Source organism: Bidens hawaiensis, unplaced genomic scaffold (genome assembly GCF_021521415.1).
Source record: "Bidens hawaiensis isolate Kalapana, Puna unplaced genomic scaffold, B.hawaiensis_p1.1 tig00011466_1, whole genome shotgun sequence".
Classification (NCBI taxonomy): Eukaryota; Viridiplantae; Streptophyta; class Magnoliopsida; order Asterales; family Asteraceae; genus Bidens; species Bidens hawaiensis.
Window position 1 is genome coordinate 456,955 of NW_027491894.1, and position 19,116 is coordinate 476,070.

General features: G+C 34.8%; 3 protein-coding genes and 1 pseudogene across 7 annotated transcripts; 2 read left to right on the top strand and 2 right to left on the bottom strand.

Annotated features, from left to right (window-relative positions):
- Positions 1-1,438: 1,438 nt before the first annotated feature.
- LOC143538059 (D-2-hydroxyglutarate dehydrogenase, mitochondrial-like) lies at positions 1,439-10,189 on the top strand. Of its 5 annotated transcripts, none has more exons than XM_077031698.1 (15): positions 1,439-1,652; positions 2,312-2,631; positions 2,708-2,857; positions 2,949-3,019; positions 3,233-3,351; positions 3,420-3,515; positions 3,612-3,721; positions 3,804-3,884; positions 4,001-4,101; positions 4,196-4,304; positions 4,367-4,472; positions 4,569-4,654; positions 4,729-4,854; positions 4,960-5,054; positions 10,135-10,189. In XM_077031698.1, exons 1-14 carry the CDS (start codon positions 1,514-1,516, stop codon positions 5,047-5,049), a joined length of 1,704 nt encoding a protein of 567 aa, XP_076887813.1. In that variant the 5' UTR covers positions 1,439-1,513; the 3' UTR covers positions 5,050-5,054; positions 10,135-10,189. The 5 variants fall into 5 exon arrangements, with proteins under 5 accessions (XP_076887813.1, XP_076887809.1, XP_076887811.1 ...); XM_077031694.1 differs by lacking the exon at positions 10,135-10,189 and adding an exon at positions 5,124-5,321; XM_077031696.1 differs by lacking the exon at positions 10,135-10,189 and adding an exon at positions 5,133-5,321.
- On the bottom strand, positions 5,428-13,665 carry LOC143538060 (FBD-associated F-box protein At2g26860-like). Its single transcript, XM_077031700.1, has 4 exons — positions 12,502-13,665; positions 12,225-12,422; positions 11,992-12,121; positions 5,428-6,377 (listed from the first exon to the last, which is right to left on the bottom strand). Coding segments are annotated over exons 1-4 (1,494 nt in total). The 3' UTR covers positions 5,428-6,375.
- LOC143538061 (F-box/LRR-repeat protein 25-like) lies at positions 6,369-8,037 on the bottom strand. Its single transcript, XM_077031701.1, has one exon. The coding sequence runs from the start codon at positions 8,035-8,037 to the stop codon at positions 6,781-6,783; it is 1,257 nt and encodes a 418-aa protein (XP_076887816.1). The 3' UTR covers positions 6,369-6,780.
- LOC143538058 (disease resistance protein Roq1-like) lies at positions 8,212-19,005 on the top strand (annotated as a pseudogene).
- The last annotated feature ends 111 nt before the right edge of the window (positions 19,006-19,116 follow it).

The window sequence follows — 19,116 nt, forward strand, 5'->3', positions numbered from 1 at the left end:
AGAGCTCCCCTGAAGACTCTTCTAGAGTCCCAGCCACTTCCACGAATCAACCGGGCCTCTCTAACTGGCTACTAGAATAGCTTTGAAACAGTTTTCTCATTCGAGCAAATTCCATAACAGTCACATGATTTCGACTCTTAACAAACGGACACCGGCAAAGTCAATCTCTTAATGAACGAACACAAACACGAACTTTCATTCGGTAGAGTGTTTCTGTTTGTCAGACAAAAACTTAATAGATGAACACGAAACATCTCATCTAGTTCAGTTCAGTCCGTTTAAGCGATTTTTCAGTTCGTTTCAGCACCTAACAGCTCGTTTAAGCGATTTTTCAGTTTGTTTCAGCACTTAACAGCTTGTTTCAGCACGTTTTGACCAAAATGGGTTGTTTTTGTTTGGGTTGGAACGAGTTAGGGTCAACAGGTTCCGGTCAGAATGGGTCCGGGTCGGAATGAGTCCAGGTCGGAAAGGTTAAAACTGGTTTCGGGTCGGTTCGTATGCATATGGAAGAGTTGAAAACCAATAGTAAAGGTGCGTATGATCATCTTATGGAAAGAAATCCGAACCTGTTGACCCTAACCCGAAACCCGTTTTGACATTTCGAACCTGAACCCATTCCGACCCGGACCCGTTTTGACTCGAACCAAAACAACCCATTTTGGTCAAAACGTGTTGAAACAAGCTGTTAGGTGCTGAAACGAACTGAAAAATCGCTTAAGCGAGCTGTTAGGTGCTGAAACGAAATGAAAATCGCTTAAAAGAGCTGTTAGGTGTTGAAACGAACTGAAAAATCGCTTAAATGAGCTGTTAGGTGTTGAAACGAACTGAAAAATCGCTTAAACAAGGTGTTAGGTGCTGAAACAAAATGAAAAATCGCTTAAACGAGCTGCTAAGTGCTTAAACGAACTAAAAAAATCGCTTAAACGAGCTTTTGCTGTTAAAACGAGTTGTAACGTGTTGAAAATGCGCTGATTCGTTGGTCCAAAAAAACTGACCCAAAACCCGTTTTAACCCGTTCCGACCTTGACCCGTTCTAACCCGAACCTGTTGACCCTAACCCGTTCCGACCCGTTTTGAACATTTTTTTTTCAAATTTTGCAATTTATTGCAATTTTCCGAACTTTTTTTTTCAAATTTTCGGAATTTTAAAATTTTATTTCGCATTTTTATTAATTTTCGCTACCTTTAAAAGTTATTATGCAAAGTAAAACATTGAAAAATTAAAAAAAACATGCTATTCAGGTAAAATATCTAGGATTGAAACAAAAATAAAAGTTAAATAACTTGATTCGAATAAAAGTTTTTATCAGTAACTAAATTGGAACAACTTTTAAAGTTTCAAAGTTGTTACTATTTTAGTTAACCCATTTACCTACCTGAGCTTATTGTATTTTTAGAAAATAAGTTATGTTAGTTTATGTTATAACTTAAAATGATTGATTGATTGATTGACGTGGGATTGATCAAAGTTTATATATCTACCATGAAAGTGTGACAATATCAGTAACAGAAAATGAACATGAAAATGAAGAATCGCATGGCGGCTGCGTATCGTCTAGTCAACCAAACTTCTACTAATAATAATATTCATCATCATCATCATGGTTGCCGATTAATTATCCCCAATTTCAATCGATCGTCGTCAAGTTCAGGTAACTTAACCCTAATTTAACTTGCATCTCAGCTTGCACTTTGCCTGTTAATTGTTTCTAGGTTTCAATTTACTATATTATTATTATTTGTTGGTAATTAGGATTAACAAACATATTAAACAAAGGAAATTAGTCCTTAATTTTAGTAATGTTGTACAATTGCATATAAAAGTTCACATAATAAACACTACAAGCTCACATAGTATAGTTCGAACATAAACAATTCAACGTAAACATAACGGTTCAATGACAAAGACCAATAATTGTGAACTCCCGATTGCCTTTCAGAAATAAAATAAAAATCACCTGATTTGGGCTGACTAGCTATTAATTAGCTGAAGCTTAATCGGTAATCAATCTGATAGCCTCATAGCCATCTCCCGAGCCAACGGGTTGAAAACGTGTCAGCAACTCGCACAACAAAATAAAAATAAAATCAACGTGGAAATTAAGTTGCGGAATATAAAAATAAAGATTACAATGTGGTCCATTAGCTGTTGTCCTGGATGACCCGTTTTTAGCCCGCTGGCTCGGGAGATGGCTATCACCACCGACTAGCAATTAATCAGCGATTAATCCGATTTTTACAACACTGGGAGAAACCTCGACATTAGTTTTTGCTTTTTGATTGAAGTATTGAACTGTCTTATTGGCAATAGTTGCAGGTTTTACACATCATTGTGCATCTGTATCTCTAAACCAGTTTTCTGCAAGTTATTGTCAGAAATTGTCTTCTATTCACATACAAAATTTGTCTGCAATTCATCACAGAAAGTTTGGATCAGTGGCCTCCACCATCGTTCAAAGAAACCCCAGGTTTTCAACTATTAATAATGATGATTTGATCCATTTTGAGAAAATATTAGGGCCGAAAAAAGTTATTCAAGACCATGAAGAATTGGAGACTGCAAACACGGATTGGATGCATAAGTATAAAGGCTCAAGTAAGCTTATGCTTCAACCTGAGAACACCACAGAGGTATATAACTTCTTGCTTTTAGAACATGGATATTTATGTTAAGTCTGTGAGTATGAATCGCGTGTAATGATTGCAGTTATCTCAGATTCTTGAGTATTGCAATTCGAGACGTTTGGCAGTTGTTCCTCAAGGTGGAAACACGGGTCTTGTTGGAGGAAGTGTACCTGTGTTTGATGAGATTATTATAAATACTCGGCGTATGAATAATATTATTTCCTTTGACGAGGTAGGCAGGTCGATTTTCTCATATTATTAGTCCAAAGCTTTTAATTAGTCATATGTTTTGTCAAAGTATGCGACTTTTAATATCTTTGCAGGTCAGTGGTGTACTGGTATGTGAAGCAGGATGTATACTGGAAAATCTCATTTCTTTCCTAGACAAACAAGGGTAAGACCGTACTTTGCAGTATGAAAAGTTATCCACTTTATTATTATTATTATTATTATTGTTATTATTATTATGATTATTATTATTATCTTTCTAAGCAATATGGTGAGACATTCTAAATTAGAATGTCTCACCATATTGCTTAGAAAGATAATAATAATAATAATAATAATAACAATAATAATAGAAATTCTAATTTGTTTCTTGTTTCAGATTTATTATGCCATTAGATTTAGGTGCAAAGGGAAGCTGCCAAATTGGTGGAAATATTTCTACGAACGCTGGAGGGTTGCGTTTAGTACGTTATGGATCTCTTCACGGAACCGTTCTTGGTATGCTTTTTTCATTTAATTTCATTTAAAGTTTGAAAATTTTGTAGAATTAAACAGTTATGTTTCAGGGCTTGAGGTTGTTTTGGCGAATGGTAGTGTGATTGATATGCTCGGGACTTTGCGAAAAGATAATACCGGCTATGATTTGAAGCATTTGTTTATAGGTGTGACTCAACTTTAATACTTTACATATAATCATAATTATAGTGTATAAGTATATTATTATTTGGCTGATATAATGTTATTGTATCTATTTACAGGAAGTGAAGGGTCTTTGGGTATCATAACAAAGGTTTCAATACTCACACCTCCAAAGTTGTCTGCAGTAAATATAGCTTTTCTTGCTTGCGAAGATTATATCAGTTGCCAGGTAATATATTATTTTTTACTGATACATTATACATGCTAAAACTAAAATATTTATAGATCTAATCAGTTACCTATGTTGTCAGAAACTTCTATTTCAAGCTAAAAGAAGGCTTGGTGAAATATTATCTGCATTTGAATTTCTTGATGCCCAAGCAATGAATCTGGTAAATCACCACCCGAGTGAATTTCTTTATATTGTCTGCTATTTTTGATTAAAGCTATCACATTTAACTGTAAAATGCAGTTGTTTATTATTATTATTATTATTTGTGTTTTATAGGTTCTTCACCATCTAGACGGTGTCCGGAATCCATTACCATCCTCAATTTATAACTTCTATGTTCTCATTGAGACGACAGGCAGCAATGAATTAAATGACAAGTAATTTACTACTATACAATTTCAATTGCTTTAATTTGACCGTCAACAAACTTTTAAGTAATATTTCTGAAGTGATTTGAACTCACATTTTAAGGGAGAAACTCAAGGCGTTTCTTTTTCACGCTATGGAAAGTGGTCTGGTATCTGATGGCGCCCTTGCACAGGATTTTAGTCAAGCATCATCATTTTGGCATATTCGTGAGGTTTGAGACCCGATGATTATACTTTATATCATCACTTTTAATATTTATACACTTGCGTACAGGGTATTTCAGAAGCATTAATGAAAGCTGGAGCTGTATACAAGTATGATCTGGCAATACCTGTTGATAAGATGTATGATCTTGTTGAGGAGATGCGCACACGTCTCGGTAGCCATAATGATTTAGTTTGTTATATATATGCTAATAAGTTATCTCAGTCTGTTATTATATCCTAATTTAATTTTAAATAACATAAATGAATAGGTGATGCTGCAAATGTAGTGGGATATGGCCATCTTGGAGATGGTAATCTCCATTTAAACGTGTCGGCTCCAAAGTATGATGATGATGTAAGATTCATTTTCTTGCTTCATAAAAGTATAAATATAATATTTTTTTTCTGAGCTTTATATATAATGTGCAGATTTTAGCACAAATTGAACCTTTTGTGTATGAATGGACATCCCGACATCATGGGAGTATTAGTGCTGAACACGGGCTAGGTCTGATGAAAGCTGAAAAGATATACTACAACAAGTCTTCTGAAACTGTGAGTTTACTTAATTATTATTATTATTATTATTATTATTATTATTATTATTTTTGTATTAGATTATAATAGATAATTAGTTAAAACAAAGTTTCACTTGTACAGGTACAACTTATGGCTTCAATCAAGAAACTGTGGGACCCTAATGGAATATTGAATCCTTACAAAGTTATCCCATCATCATTGGTATCCTAATTCAGGTTAGAGACTTCATTATGATTATGATTATTATTATTATTATTATTATTTTATTTTGTGTTTTAATGAAGGGTGTTTAGATACTCGAAAAATAGTCTGAGTAGTTCCGTTGAAGTGTGACAATGAAGGTCTGCTTACTAGTTTTAGACTGTGCAGGATGTACATGTGAAAGCACAACCAACCATCAGCAGGCTACCATACCATGGAGCACATGCTAGATTTACAAGTTAAATGATAACAATTAAAGATGGTTCTTCTTAAAGTTATATTTTGTTTCATTTTATTTTATTTTGAATCCTGTCAGGGATTGTGACATTGTTTGTGAACAGAAAGGTGACAAAAACCATGATATAAAGGGAGATTTTAACCCAAATTCGTCGATGGTCCAAGTATAACTAAAGAGAACCACATAAACATTTGTACATATTTCTTTAACTATGACAGATGAGGTGGTTATGCGCTCTCACTTTATCTGACAAAAACTATATACAAGTGATTATGTTATTAGACTATGCGTTGTGGTTTAACTAAAAGTGCATAAGCTTTGACACATAGGTAGTTTACTTTAACTAATCCACCCTTTAACAAGCTTATTGTGGTTTAATTATAAAAAAAAGTGTGGTTGGTTGGTTTGGGGTAATCTCATCTTAGTAGTTCTTTATCCATGTTAATGGGCTAGCGCCTGCTATCTTGGCGTCCAACTTTAACACCCTCTTTTTGGTTTAACACCTTGATGGTGATGATGTGGCCTTTAGTGGCGGCGCCTATGGGTTTAACGCCCACAGCAACCGGCTTTAGTTTGTGAATATCTTAGTAGGGCCAATGAGGAACCAGTACATTATTTACCGAGGATTTGACAAGCATTTAACTTAAAGTTATTATTTTCATATATATTGAAAGTTTAATAATTAATATAAGTGCAATGAAATAAACCTTATTTATATAAAAGCATAAAGGAAATTACATTGGCCCCACTGTCACATAAGGTGATGTTGGATATTGAAGGTCTAGATTGTTATTTTTCTTTTCAAGATATTGCATAGTGCATACATCATACATCATACACAGGCACGCTTACTACCAAGTATCTGATAGCATATAATAGTTATAAAAAGATTAACTCCAATTAGTTCAAATTTATCAGTAATTTCCACAATAAAGTCTAAATCAATACTACTTTTCATGCCTTCGTCCGAACCGCCTAAATCCAAAGCAACCGAAATTCTTCGTATCCTGATCAAATGTTTGATTGCCTGCTTCTTCTTGGACGACTGGTTTGATATTAACAAGTGAGGTAAATGACGTGCCTATAACATTAGGACCTTCTTTCTTTACGAAGCTGATTACTTTTTCTCCACGAGGCAATGCCATCAACAATGAAGGAGAGGGCGATACAATCTGAATATTGGTATGGCCTTGGTGCTCTTGTTTAAGTAGCTTCTCGTATGTAAACTGAAGAACATTAATAAATAACGAGTCATCTTAGCTAGAATAAATCCGATAAAGGTTAATAAATATTTCATCAAATAATAAGTCACACATGTGTAAGTCTTACCTTGACAACATCACTTTGTTCTTCAAAAGGAAAGGATGATCTTAAAGTTAGAGATCGAGGACGACAACACCAAAGTACCGCATTCACAAAAGCTATATGAGCCAATGATTTTTCATGGGTTTCAAGTTGTAGCTCAACATGCTCTAATTCATAAGGCGCCAACACGGTCGTTTTTAGCTTCGCCAACTCTCTGAATTTCTGTAAGACAATTGGAATGAATATATATATATATATATATAGATTTTCACAACAAAGTAATACATAAATGACTGATCACGAAAACGAACCTGACTATATGTGGCGTGAATATACAAGTTCAAAACTTTGAATTCATCGTTCTTGTCCAAAAAACGCCTCAACTTCCAGAACCAACGAGTGCCTATACAATCGTCAGGATAACACCGCATACATGCTTTTAAACAAGTTGGATCGCTTACCTGAGGCTCGTTTATATGAAAATTACATAAGTAACTAAACGAAACCAAATTGGGTGTGCTCAACTCAATTTCTTCCAAGTCACAATTTGATATCAATGTCCTCAAGGAAGGGCTTGACAACTTGAGATTGTAGCATTTATATCTAGTAGCCAACAACAAAGTTTCAATAAAGGGGAAGTTGGATAATAAGTCGGTGAAACAATTCGAGCCTGGTAAGGGACATCCATAGTAAGCCACAATTGTTAGTTTTTTGCATGAAGCCAGGTTCATTTGCGGTGCCCCTCTTTCGTCCGCATCTAATATCCCAAGAAACCATAGATTTGGAGCTTCAATATCTATTCTCTCAACTCGTGTTTTATAGTAAATCATAACCCTTTGAAGATTCTGATGTGCGTAAACACAAAACCTTTTGAAACCATGACAATTTGTAACACGAAAATCTTTCAAAAGAGGGCAACTAGCGGTGAGATACGTGATGGCTTCATCATCTAACGAAACGTTTTCAAGTTTCAACCAAATCAAAGACTTAAACTTGACAACATCAACCATCAAGGAAGACGGCAAGTCACACCCACATATGGTCAAAGATTTCAACGCGGACACAGTTAAGAGTGCGTTAGGCAAACGATACCTATAAAACCATCTAGGAACATCAATCTCCAACGCTTTCACGCCTTTCTTAAAAACCAACTCAAGGCATCTGTTAACAATATCTATTTCCGCTTGCTCGTGGATATCTGTAACGAGCTTGAGCGTGCTCGCAGTGACAACATCTTGACGGCAAAATCTAGACGTGGTATAATCAAGATACTTGAAAAATGTTTCTCGAGATTTAAAATCATCTATCTTGAAATATAAAAGCGGGAAAGAAGCTGTTAGGTGAAGCCAGGGCTTAGACAATACACTCATCCGAACAAGCTCTTCAGGAGAGCCATTAATACAAGAGAGTATATAATGAATAATCAAATCCGGAAGCTGTGTAATCCGGTCCATCTCTCTTTCAGAAAGCATGGGAGTAAATATTTATATTTAAGGATAATTTAATATAAACATAATATGAGTAACTTACTCTTTGAAGAAGATGATCGATTCTGCCGCCGTTAGAATAATAATAATACTACGTACGTACGTACGTACGTGAAGGTTTAGGGATTTAATTGAGAACTAATGACTAGTGGGCCCACATGTAAACATTTACCAGCCATATTCGAGTTAAATAAGATTTGGTTTGGGCTTTAACATGTTTTAAATAGGTAAACACGTTAAATACTTGTTCACTTATTAATGGCCTGTTTAAACATGTTTATATTATTATTTTTTAAAAATTAAATATTTGTTTTACTTGGTGGATGTTATGATTTTATTTTAGATAATTATGGGTTTTTGTTTCAAAGATTATAAGGATTACGTACCAAGTAGATTTTTATGAACATATGTCGATCACCACTTCTGCCATATGTATCGTGTCTCTAAACAAATCATGTCATGGAACATGTTTCTAAACAGATTGGTGCTTGAAAACCATGGCACGATTAGTTATCGTGTTGTGTTCGTGTTTAGCATCACAAGTAATTGTGTCGTGTCTGACATGTTATGTCAGCCCTAGTCTTTATAGGTATTTTTCTTTTCATAAGATATTGAATTATATTATGCTTTATCTTCTAATTAATAGAACTTTAAAGTTCATTAATATGGTAATTATGATATTAGCACATCGCATTACATACATTACACACTACGTACAACACTCACTATTGATTCAATTCACAGGCTCGTTCATCCAAGTGCTCTCAAGCTCCATTACACATGTATATATATATATCTATACCATACATAATACATCTAACTTATCTAGACAGGACGGTTTAGCAAGGATTGCAATAAAGTAAGGGGTTTTGAGCCAACTCTAAATCCAAATTCCAACACTTTCGTTATAAGTTGTCCAATTCTTGTAATTTACCACTTCCATAACATATATATTTATCATGTATAATAAAGAATTACAAATTAATTTCCATATTAATACAACTTCTAAATTCTTTAGTTGGTGACATACTTCCACTACAAAGGTTAGTTATACTGACGTTTTCAGAAGATTCATGGATATATGGGTTACATTTATATTACGAACAAAGTAAATAACTAGATAGAAACTATTTTGTGATGTTTGTAGGATAACTCAACTCTTATTTTTATCAACTATTTTGCTTCTGAATGCTAAAATCTAAACATTGAACGTTAAACGAGTGAGTCAAAAAACTTTACTCACTACTTTAGCATTATTATAATTCATAAGATTTGTTTAGAATTTAATTTCAACAAAGTGGCTGTAGTTTAGTGTTAAGAATTCCACGTTGTGGCCGTGGAGACCTGGGCTCGAATCCCAGCAGCCACACTTTTTATTTCGTTTTTGTCTTCTATTATTTTTTTAATTCAGATTTTATAGTTTAAATACATAATAAACACCTTTACAACAATACCATACAGATTGTTATTGTTGCAACTTATAAAGTAATAAATTATAATATTTTATGAACTTTCAAATGTAAAACAGGTAAGTAAAAGAATCAATGTGAGACATGATTTAAATAAGCTTGCTAATATACTTGTAATGTATTGCAAGAAATAGAATACATAACCAAAAGATATGCAAACATTATGTATTGCATGAACATATATATATAAACTTCAAATTTTCTTTTCAAGAATCTTTCACCAGGTTGAATCGCCATTAATCTGCAAGATCGATCACCAAATGGTGGATAATGAACAGCTAATTTGTTGTGTGAGCATTTGCGTTTTGGAGAATTTAGAAGCAACGGATCGAGGTGATCAATCGTTGGTTAATAATTTTATATAGGGATTTTAGAAGCAACGGAAGTGACTGTTACGTACAGGGGACGAAAGATTTACAAAGAATAAGGTACTTGACTTGCAAATAGAGTTGATGGTGACAATGTAGAATTATTTGTGGTATCGTTTCGAATTATTTATGTTTAGATACTCGAGAAATAGTTGTGTAGTTTCATTGAAGTATATGTATGACAATGAAGGTGTTCATACTGATTTTATCATTTTAGACATGTGCAGGATGTACATATGAAAGCACAATCAATCATCTGCAAGCTTCCATGGAGCACATGTGTTAGATACTTAGATGTTATTAGTTTGGTTGTTCATGGCAGACTTAACAGTGTTCTATAATGATAACAATTAAAAGATGGTTCTTTTTTAAAGTATTATATTTTGAATCCTGTGACATTGTGTTAAGGCATATTGTTTGCAAACACAAAGGTGACCAAGGAGAAAAAACAATGATAAAAATGGGTATCTTACCCCAAATCCGTCAACGGTCTAAGTTTAAGTAAAGAGAACCACGTACATAAACACTTGTACATATTCCTTTAACTATGATACGATGTCGCACACCACAGTATTTCCGATATTAGCACATCACATTACATACATCACGTAGGCCAGATTACATATATCATAAACAAGTACGCAATACTGATAAGTGTCTGATAGCATAATATTTAAAAAAAGGTAACCGCAATTTTGTTCAAATTTATAAGTTTCCACCATAAACTCTAAATCGTTACCACTTTCTTTCATAACTTTACCTATTTTTGCAATAATAACTTGGTCCACGGCAGGATTAACCGCATTTTATATGTGTCGGATCTATTACTTTTGAAAGACATTTAAACATTCATTTTCAAAAGAGTTAATGGCCATTTTCGTCCCTGTGGTTTGCTGTTTTCGTCATTTCGGTCCAAAGTTTGAACTTTTGTCAATTTCGTCCTCACGGTTTTAATAATTGGCCAATTACGTCCCACCGTCTAACGACATCCAAATATGTCGTTAGTTTCAGGGGTATTTTCGTCTATTACGCATTTTAATAATTAAAACTTAATTTATATATATTCCTTATACATACATACATATATATATATAACCTAAAATAATATAAACTCTCTATCTCTCTCTCAACCGGATGTTCGACAGCCACCACCAACCTACAACCACTTATGACCACCACTACCACCGCCTATGACCACCGCATCCTATCAGCCCCACCGCGTGTTACCAAGGATCCACTCTCATTATCTCAGCCAACAACATGCTCAGATCCACAGCAATATCAACCGCTGTTGCATTAGACTGTCCGCTAGAGCCATTGGAGCATCTAGGATCTCCGGAGAAACCACCTGAACCTGCGGATTCACATCCGGTGCGTAAGTTTCAGCGGTCATGACTGCCGTTGCCGGAGACGGTTGGAATTCAGCCATGGTGGTTCTGGTGGGGGATTTTTGAGGTTGAGGGAGGGAAAACGGTTATTAGCTTAGAAAGCGTACATTGTACGCCAGATTCATGGTTATATAGCCCAACAAATAGAAACGTGTTTGGTAGCACGCGGTGGGGCTGATAGGATGCGGTGGTCATAGGCGGTGGTTGTGGTGGTCATAAGTGGTTGTGGGTTGGTGGTGGCTGCCGGACTTCCGGTTGAGAGAGAGAGAGAGTTTATATTATTTTAGGTTATATATATATGTGTATGTATGTATGTATAAGGAATATATATAAATTAAGTTTTAATTATTAAAATGTGTAATAGACGAAAATACCCCTGAAACTAACAACATATTTGGATGTCGTTAGACGGTGGGACGTAATTGACCAATTTTTAAAACTGTGAGGACGAAATTGACAAAATTTCAAACTTTGGACTGAAGTGGCGAAAACAGCAAACCACAGGGACGAAAATGGCCATTAACTCTTTTCAAAATTACAGTGGAAAAAGGAATACCTGCCTATACCCAACGCAACAAAATTTCTCCATATCCACATTCCTTTAATTGTCCGCTTCTTCTTGGACGACTGTTTAGATATTAACAAGTGAGATAAACAACGGGTCTATAAAACTACTTAGATAAAAAAAAAGTGTACATTCTTCCTTTATGTATCTAATTGCTTTTTCTTCACGAAGTAATGCCATCAACAATGAAGAAGAAGGCGACACAATCTTAATATTTGTGTGTCCTTGATCTTCTTGTTCAAGTAGCTTCTCGTATGTAAACTGAAGAACATTAACAAATCGCGAATCATCATTCTAGAATAAATCCCATAAAGGGTGGTGAATATTTCATCAAATAATAAATCACATATGTATTAAGTCTTACCTTAACAACATCACTTTGTTCTTCAAAAGAAAAAGATGATCTAAAAGTTAGAGATCGAGGACGACAACACCAAAGTACCGCATTCACAAAAGCTATATGAGCCAATGATTCTTCATGGCTTTCAAGTTGTAGCTCAACATGCTCCAGTTCATAAGGTGGCAACTCGAGCGCCTTTAGCTTCTCCAACTCTTCGAATTTCTGCAAGACAATAGGAATGAATATATATATAAATTTTCAAAACAAAGTTATACATAAATGATTGATCAAAGAAGCGAACCTGACTATATGCGGCATGAACATACAAGTTCAAAACTTTGAATTTATTTTTCTTGTCCAAAAAACGCCTCCACTTCTGGAACCAAAGAGCATCTATACAGCCGTTGGGATAACATCGCATACACGCGTTCAAGCAGGTTGGATCACTTATCCAAGGCTTGTGTATCCGAGGCTTGCGTATACGAAGATTACATAAGTAATTAAACGAAACCAAATTGGGTGTACTCAACTCAATTTCTTCCAAATCACATTGTGAGTCTAACAACAATGTCCTCAAGGAAGGGCTTGACAACTTGAGATTGTTGCATTTATAATTCATAGACAATAACAACTTTTCAATAAAGGGGAAGTTAGATAAGAAGTCGGTGAAACAGTTCAAGCCGGGTAGGGGACATCCATAGTAAGCCACAAATGTTAGTTTTTTGCATGAAGCCAAGTTCATTTGCGGTGCCCCTCTTTTGGCCCAATCTAATACCCCAAGAGTACAAAGATTTGGAGCTTCAATATCTATTCTCTCAACTCGTGTTTTATAGGAAATCACAACCTTTTGAAGATTCTGATGCCTGTAAACACAAAACCTTTTGAAACCATGGCAATATTTAATATGAAAATCTTTCAAAAGAGGGCAACTAGCGGTGAGATACGTGATCACTTCATCATCTAACGAAACGCTTTCAAGTTTCAAACAAATCAAAGACTTAAACTTAACAACATTAACCTTGAAGGAAGACGGTAACTCACATCCACATATGGTCAAAGATTTCAATGCGGAAACAGATAAGAGTGTGTTAGGCAAACGGTACCTATTAAACTTTCTAGTAATATCAATCTCCAACGCTTTCACGCCTTTCTTAAAAACCAACTCAAGGCATCTGTTAACAATATCTAATTCTGCATGCTCATGGATAGTTGTTACGATCTTGAACGTGCGTGCAGTGACAACATCTTGACGGCAAAATCTAGACGTGGTATACTCAATATACTTGAAAAAAGTTTCTCTAGATTTAAAATCATCCATATTGAAATATAAATGCGGGAAAGAAGCAGTTAGGTGAAACCAGGTCTTAGACAATACACTCATTCGAACAAGCTCTGTGGGAGAGCCATTAATACAAGAGAGTATCTCATGAATAATGAATTCAGGAAGCTGTGAAATCCGATCCATTCGGGTTTCAAGTTCAGAAGTTATGGTTTCCATGGGAGTTAATAAATAATTATATTTGGTTAGAATGTAATATAAACATAATATGAGTAAAGATTAGAGTATGTATTACGCGTTGAAGAAGATGACTCTGCCGCCACTTTGTAGAAGATGGATGATGTGAATAATAATAATAATAATAATAATAATAATAATAATACGTGAAGGTTTAGGAATTTAATTGAGAACCAATGATTAGTGGGCCCGCATTACAGGCAATTTTAGGGTTAAACAAGTTTGGGTTTGGGCTTAACAAAAGGTTTATGTCTTAAAGGTCGACACATTAAAGACGTGTTTAAACAAGTTATAAATATGTGTTAACTTGTTAATGACCTGTTTAAAATTGTTTATATTATTTATTATTATTTTTTAAATAAAATATATGTCCTGCTTAGCAGATGCTATGATTTTATTTTAGACCGTTATGGATTTTTGTTTCAAAATGTTACGGGTTATGTATAAGTTACGACTTTTATGAACTGTTTGATCACTACGTATGTAATATTTATCGTGTCTCTAAATAGGTCTTGTCGTGTAACTTGTTTATGAGCAAGTTGTGTTTGAAAAAGTGACATGTTTAGGGATATTTCCGATTCCATCCGACTCAAGAAAACTGAAAGTCAACTCACTCATCAACATATTTATTAAACAAATTACAAAACCACCCCCAATACCCACTACTCAGATTCCTCTGGAGTCTGGACAGTTGACTATCTAGGGGTGTTTTTTCTTTTTGATCAAATCCTCCCAACAGGTATTTATGTTTTTAATGAAAGATGATACTGATTTAAGTCTCAAACTGATTTTATGATATCCGAATTGTGTTTCTTAAAATTAGCTATGACTTATGATAGCCATAGTTGAACTATAATTATATTAATTCATTTAATAATTTGTGTTTCTTGGTTATTGATGTTGCACATATCATCTTTTCATTTAGTTGCCCGTTGTTATCATACAGATTTCAGACACATCAATGGCATCTTCATTGCCGTCTTCTTCTCGATCGTGTAAGCATGATGTATTTCTTAGTTTTAGAGGAGAAGACACCCGCAAAACAATTGTGGATCATCTCTACTCATCTCTTAAACAACACCTCATCAATGTTTACATAGACAATGAAACACTTCCTCGTGGTGAATCCATTCGCCTATCCCTATTTGAGGCTATCGAAGAAACACAAATTGCTGTCTTAATATTCCCCAAAAACTATGCAAATTCGTCATGGTGTTTGGAAGAGCTTGCACAAATTATGAAGTGTAAGGATGAGAGAGGGCTAATTGTTATGCCTGTTTTCTATGACGTGGATCCATCTGATGTGAGAAAACAAAAAGGGGATTTCGGTAAAGGATTTGCTCAGCTAGAAATAGAGAACACCAAGAAAGCTCATTTGTGGAGAAACGCACTTGTTCATACAAGTAACCTTGCTGGATGGGAACCCAAGTACATTGCCAACGGGTAATTATCTTTATTTTTATTTGAAGCATCTATATACGTTTAATCATTTTTTTACAACTAAACTCTTAGGTACTAGGTCAAATTTTCATTCAAACATCAAAGTTTTGTTCAAACAATTGTAAGGCTGATTTACAGTCACTATAATATTGGATTGGTGGATCCATCAAGTTTTTGATTTCTTGATCCACTATAATAGATTGATAGATAAGGATCACCTTTCCAATTAGGATGATCATAAATAAGAAGTATTTGTGATATTGATTTTGTGACTTTGGTGTAGTGGTTCTTTTCTAGTAAAAATCAAATCTATTTGCTACTATTTTGCCTGATAATAGTTTTACTTTGTGAATGTGAGCATACATTAATTATGCGTTTTTTATCCAATTTGCAGGCATGAATCAAAAGTTATCATGCAAATTGTTAATACAATTTTTGATAGATTGACCCCCATGAATTCAGATTTTGATGAAGATCTTGTTGGGATGATGACCCGCTTGCAAGATTTGAAATTACTTTTAGAAATTGGGTCCGGTGGTGTGCGCATGGTTGGGATATGGGGGGTTGGGGGTGGTGGTAAGACTACTCTTGCATCTTCTCTATATAATGAAATAGTTTTCCAATTTCAAGGTCATTGCATTGTTGACAAATATCCGAGTGGAATCAAGAAAACATGGTTTAAAAAATTTGCAAGAAAAAATTCTGTCAAGTGTTTTGAAAATACAATTACGAGTGCAGAGTGTTGAAGAAGGAAAGCAATTAATAAAAAACAAGTTGTGTCATAGTGATGTGTTGATACTTCTTGATGATGTCAATGATCTTGACCAACTAGAGGCATTAGTTGGATCACATAATTGGTTTGGTAGTGGGAGCCGGATAATAATCACAACTAGAGATGAACATTTGCTAAGAACGCACAAAGTAGATGAGGTTTGTCAAGTCAAATTATTATCAAACAACGAGGCAATCCAACTTTTTAAGAGACATGCGTATAATCTAAAAGACCCTATAGAAGATTTTGAGACTCTTTCATTTAATGTAGTTTCTTATGCTGCTGGGCTTCCATTGGCACTTAAAGTTATAGGTAGGTTTTAATACGATAAAGATAAGGTGGAATGGATAAGTGCCTTAGACAAGTTAAAAGACATCCCAGATCTCAAGGTCATGGATGTACTCAAAACTAGTTATGATGGACTTGAAACTTATAAGAAAGAGTTATTCTTGGATATTGCTTGTTTCTGGAGAGGGAAAAGTCAAGATGATGCAATGGAGATACTTGAAGCTTGTGGTTATCACCCTAGAATAGGGATAAAGGTATTGAGACAAAAAGCTCTCTTAAGTATTGTGGATGGTTATTTTGATATGCATGATTTGATTCAAGAAATGGCTCACTACATTGTCAAAGGGGAACATCCACATAGTCCTCACAAACATAGTAGAGTTTGGGAACAAGAAGAAATCGACGACATGTGTCTTGGGGATGCAACGGTGGTAATGATTAAGCTTTAATTGTAGCCTTTAAAGATATACATATAACGTGCAATAAGCGATAGTTTGCATGTACATTGTTTTTTCTTTCTTTTTCGTATTGCAGAAAAGTGACAAGATTAAAGCGATATAATATACTAATTATGACCCGGATCATTCGTCACGATTCTGAATGATTGTCTCAAACATGAAGAAACTAAAGTACCTTATGGTGAGTATGGAGGATGAGGACAATGATAGAGGACCTACTTTTCTTTCAAGTGACTTGCGGTATATTCAATGGTACGGGTATCCTGCATGTCCACTCCCAAACAGTTTTCAACCAACGAAGCTTGTTATTCTAAGATTGATCACTAGCATGCAAAAAGAAGTTTGGAAGGGTTGCAAGGTAATTCACTTGATTAAACATATTAACGGTTTTTGACAAACTATAGTAGATACAATATATGAAACCAAATAGTAAGGATACATGTCAAGGAGTGTTATATAACCGCTTGTTTGTTTCATGTCAACAAGAAATCTTCAACCATTTGCTCATTTGCTTTCATATTTTAACTATTTAGTCATCTGAGACAAGCAAATTTTTAAAAAAGTGCTTCAAATATTTAAAAAAGATATTTATGTATTTCATACTAATTGTCATAAATTCTAATATGAACTTGTGTATACTTTAGCATCTACCACACTTGAAAGTGCTTCAACTCTCTGGTATGAAGAAGCTACTCACAACACCGGATTTTGATGGACTCCCGTGTCTTCAAAAACTGACACTCTTTTTTTGTTATGAGTTAGAAGAGATTCACCCAACACTTGGACATCATAAAAGAGTTGAATATGTAAGTGTATCGCATTGTTACAAGCTTAGAATGTTTCCCGCAATTGTTCACATGGAAAATCTCAAGAATCTAGAAATAGAGGATTGTGATAAGATTATTGAATTCCCAAACGTCCATGCAAACATGGAAAGCTTGGTAAATTTGTGTTTGAAAAGGGTTGGGATTGAAGTTTTGCCCCCATCAATCGGTGAACGGTGTGCCAACCTTATTTGCCTACACTTGTATTATTTGAAGAATTTAAAGAGCATAGAATTCAACTTTGACATGTTAAAACATTTGAATGAGTTCAAACTAAAAGGATCAAAACAACTTGAGAAGACAAGGTGTCAGTTCTTTCATCAGTTTCTACCTACCTTACGAAAGTTGGATCTCAGTGCTTGTCGTTTCCAAGAAGGGGGCATCCCCTCTAGCATTGCTGAGTTATTCAACTTACAAGAGCTAGATCTTAGTTGCAACGACTTTTCACGATTATATTTCAGTCTCTCGCAACTTATTCGGCTCAAACTCCTCGGTCTGTCACGTTGTGTAAAGCTTCTTGAATTGCCCGAGCTCCCATCAAGTTTAACTACTCTCAAAGCAGACTGTTGCGAGTCACTTACAACCTTTGGAGATTGTCACAAAAGTTGCGAATCCTTTTGTCAAGTCTCACTTTTCGGAGGGGGTATCATAAATGATGGTGGTCGATTACTACAATCCTTGCTTGAGGTATGTATGTATGTATGTATGTATGTATGTATGTATGACCATGCATGTTTTTCTAAATTAATTAATAAGGAATATTAATGGTAGTTAGAATCTAATGAAATTGTGTTAACTAATTAGGGAAAGGTTATTGAAAATGGCCTTGTGGTTCTTCAACTTCGCGGTGATGAGATTCCAAAAGGGTTTACACCTCCTTTACTTAGAGGTAGTACATGTAGATTGCAACTTCCGGAGAACTGGTGTAATGACTTTTGTGGTTTTCTAATGTGTGCTGCTTTAACATATGACTGGAGTTATTGGATACGTATGAATCAAGTGACGAGTGATAAAGATTATGAAGATGCTATAGCATGGGAGGATGATCAAACATGCAAAGCTTATTTGAGAACATGGGTCGGGTATGTTTCATTTTGTTCATTGAGACAGACTGCATGGTGGGATCAAACATACAAAGCTCATCCGTTTAACATTGAAACTGGCAATGATTGTAGTGCTTTTGGAGTTAGACTCGTTGCCAAGAAAAGTAGAAGTGATCTAATGGAAACATCAACAACAAATTCTTCTTTTGATTATACACCTAACTTCAAAATTCAACATGACTCTGTGTCTGCTTTAACAATCTCATTAGGTTTCAACCCAAACCCGTGTGTGCCCAATACCGTGCCTACCCAACCCGCCTTTCTTTCCACATCTACTTTTCAGCTATCGAACAAGAGCCGAAACAAATAACATTTTAGGTTCAACCATCACATGAGGTCTGTACTTAAATTGTATATATGTTTGGGTATATTGGCTAGACTTTTCTTACAAAGTAAATAAGGGCAGCAACCATTATTTTTTATTTGCTAATTATGTTTGGGTATTTGTTGTTAAAGTATCAAATTCCAAACATTATACTTTAAACGTGTGATATTCAACTTTACTATCGTTAGCT

Coding starts and splice junctions, on each gene's coding strand:
- LOC143538059 (XM_077031698.1), top strand. CDS start 1,514: ATGAACATGAAAATGAAGAATCGCATGGCGGCTGCGTATCGTCTAGTC. Junction 2,632..2,707: donor AACCTGAGAACACCACAGAG/GTATATAACTTC, acceptor TAATGATTGCAG/TTATCTCAGATTCTTGAGTA. Junction 3,722..3,803: donor AAGATTATATCAGTTGCCAG/GTAATATATTAT, acceptor CTATGTTGTCAG/AAACTTCTATTTCAAGCTAA.
- LOC143538061 (XM_077031701.1), bottom strand. CDS start 8,037: ATGGACCGGATTACACAGCTTCCGGATTTGATTATTCATTATATACTC.
- LOC143538060 (XM_077031700.1), bottom strand. CDS start 13,665: ATGGATCGGATTTCACAGCTTCCTGAATTCATTATTCATGAGATACTC. Junction 12,423..12,501: donor TTCATGCCGCATATAGTCAG/GTTCGCTTCTTT, acceptor ATTGTCTTGCAG/AAATTCGAAGAGTTGGAGAA. Junction 12,122..12,224: donor AACAAAGTGATGTTGTTAAG/GTAAGACTTAAT, acceptor AATGTTCTTCAG/TTTACATACGAGAAGCTACT.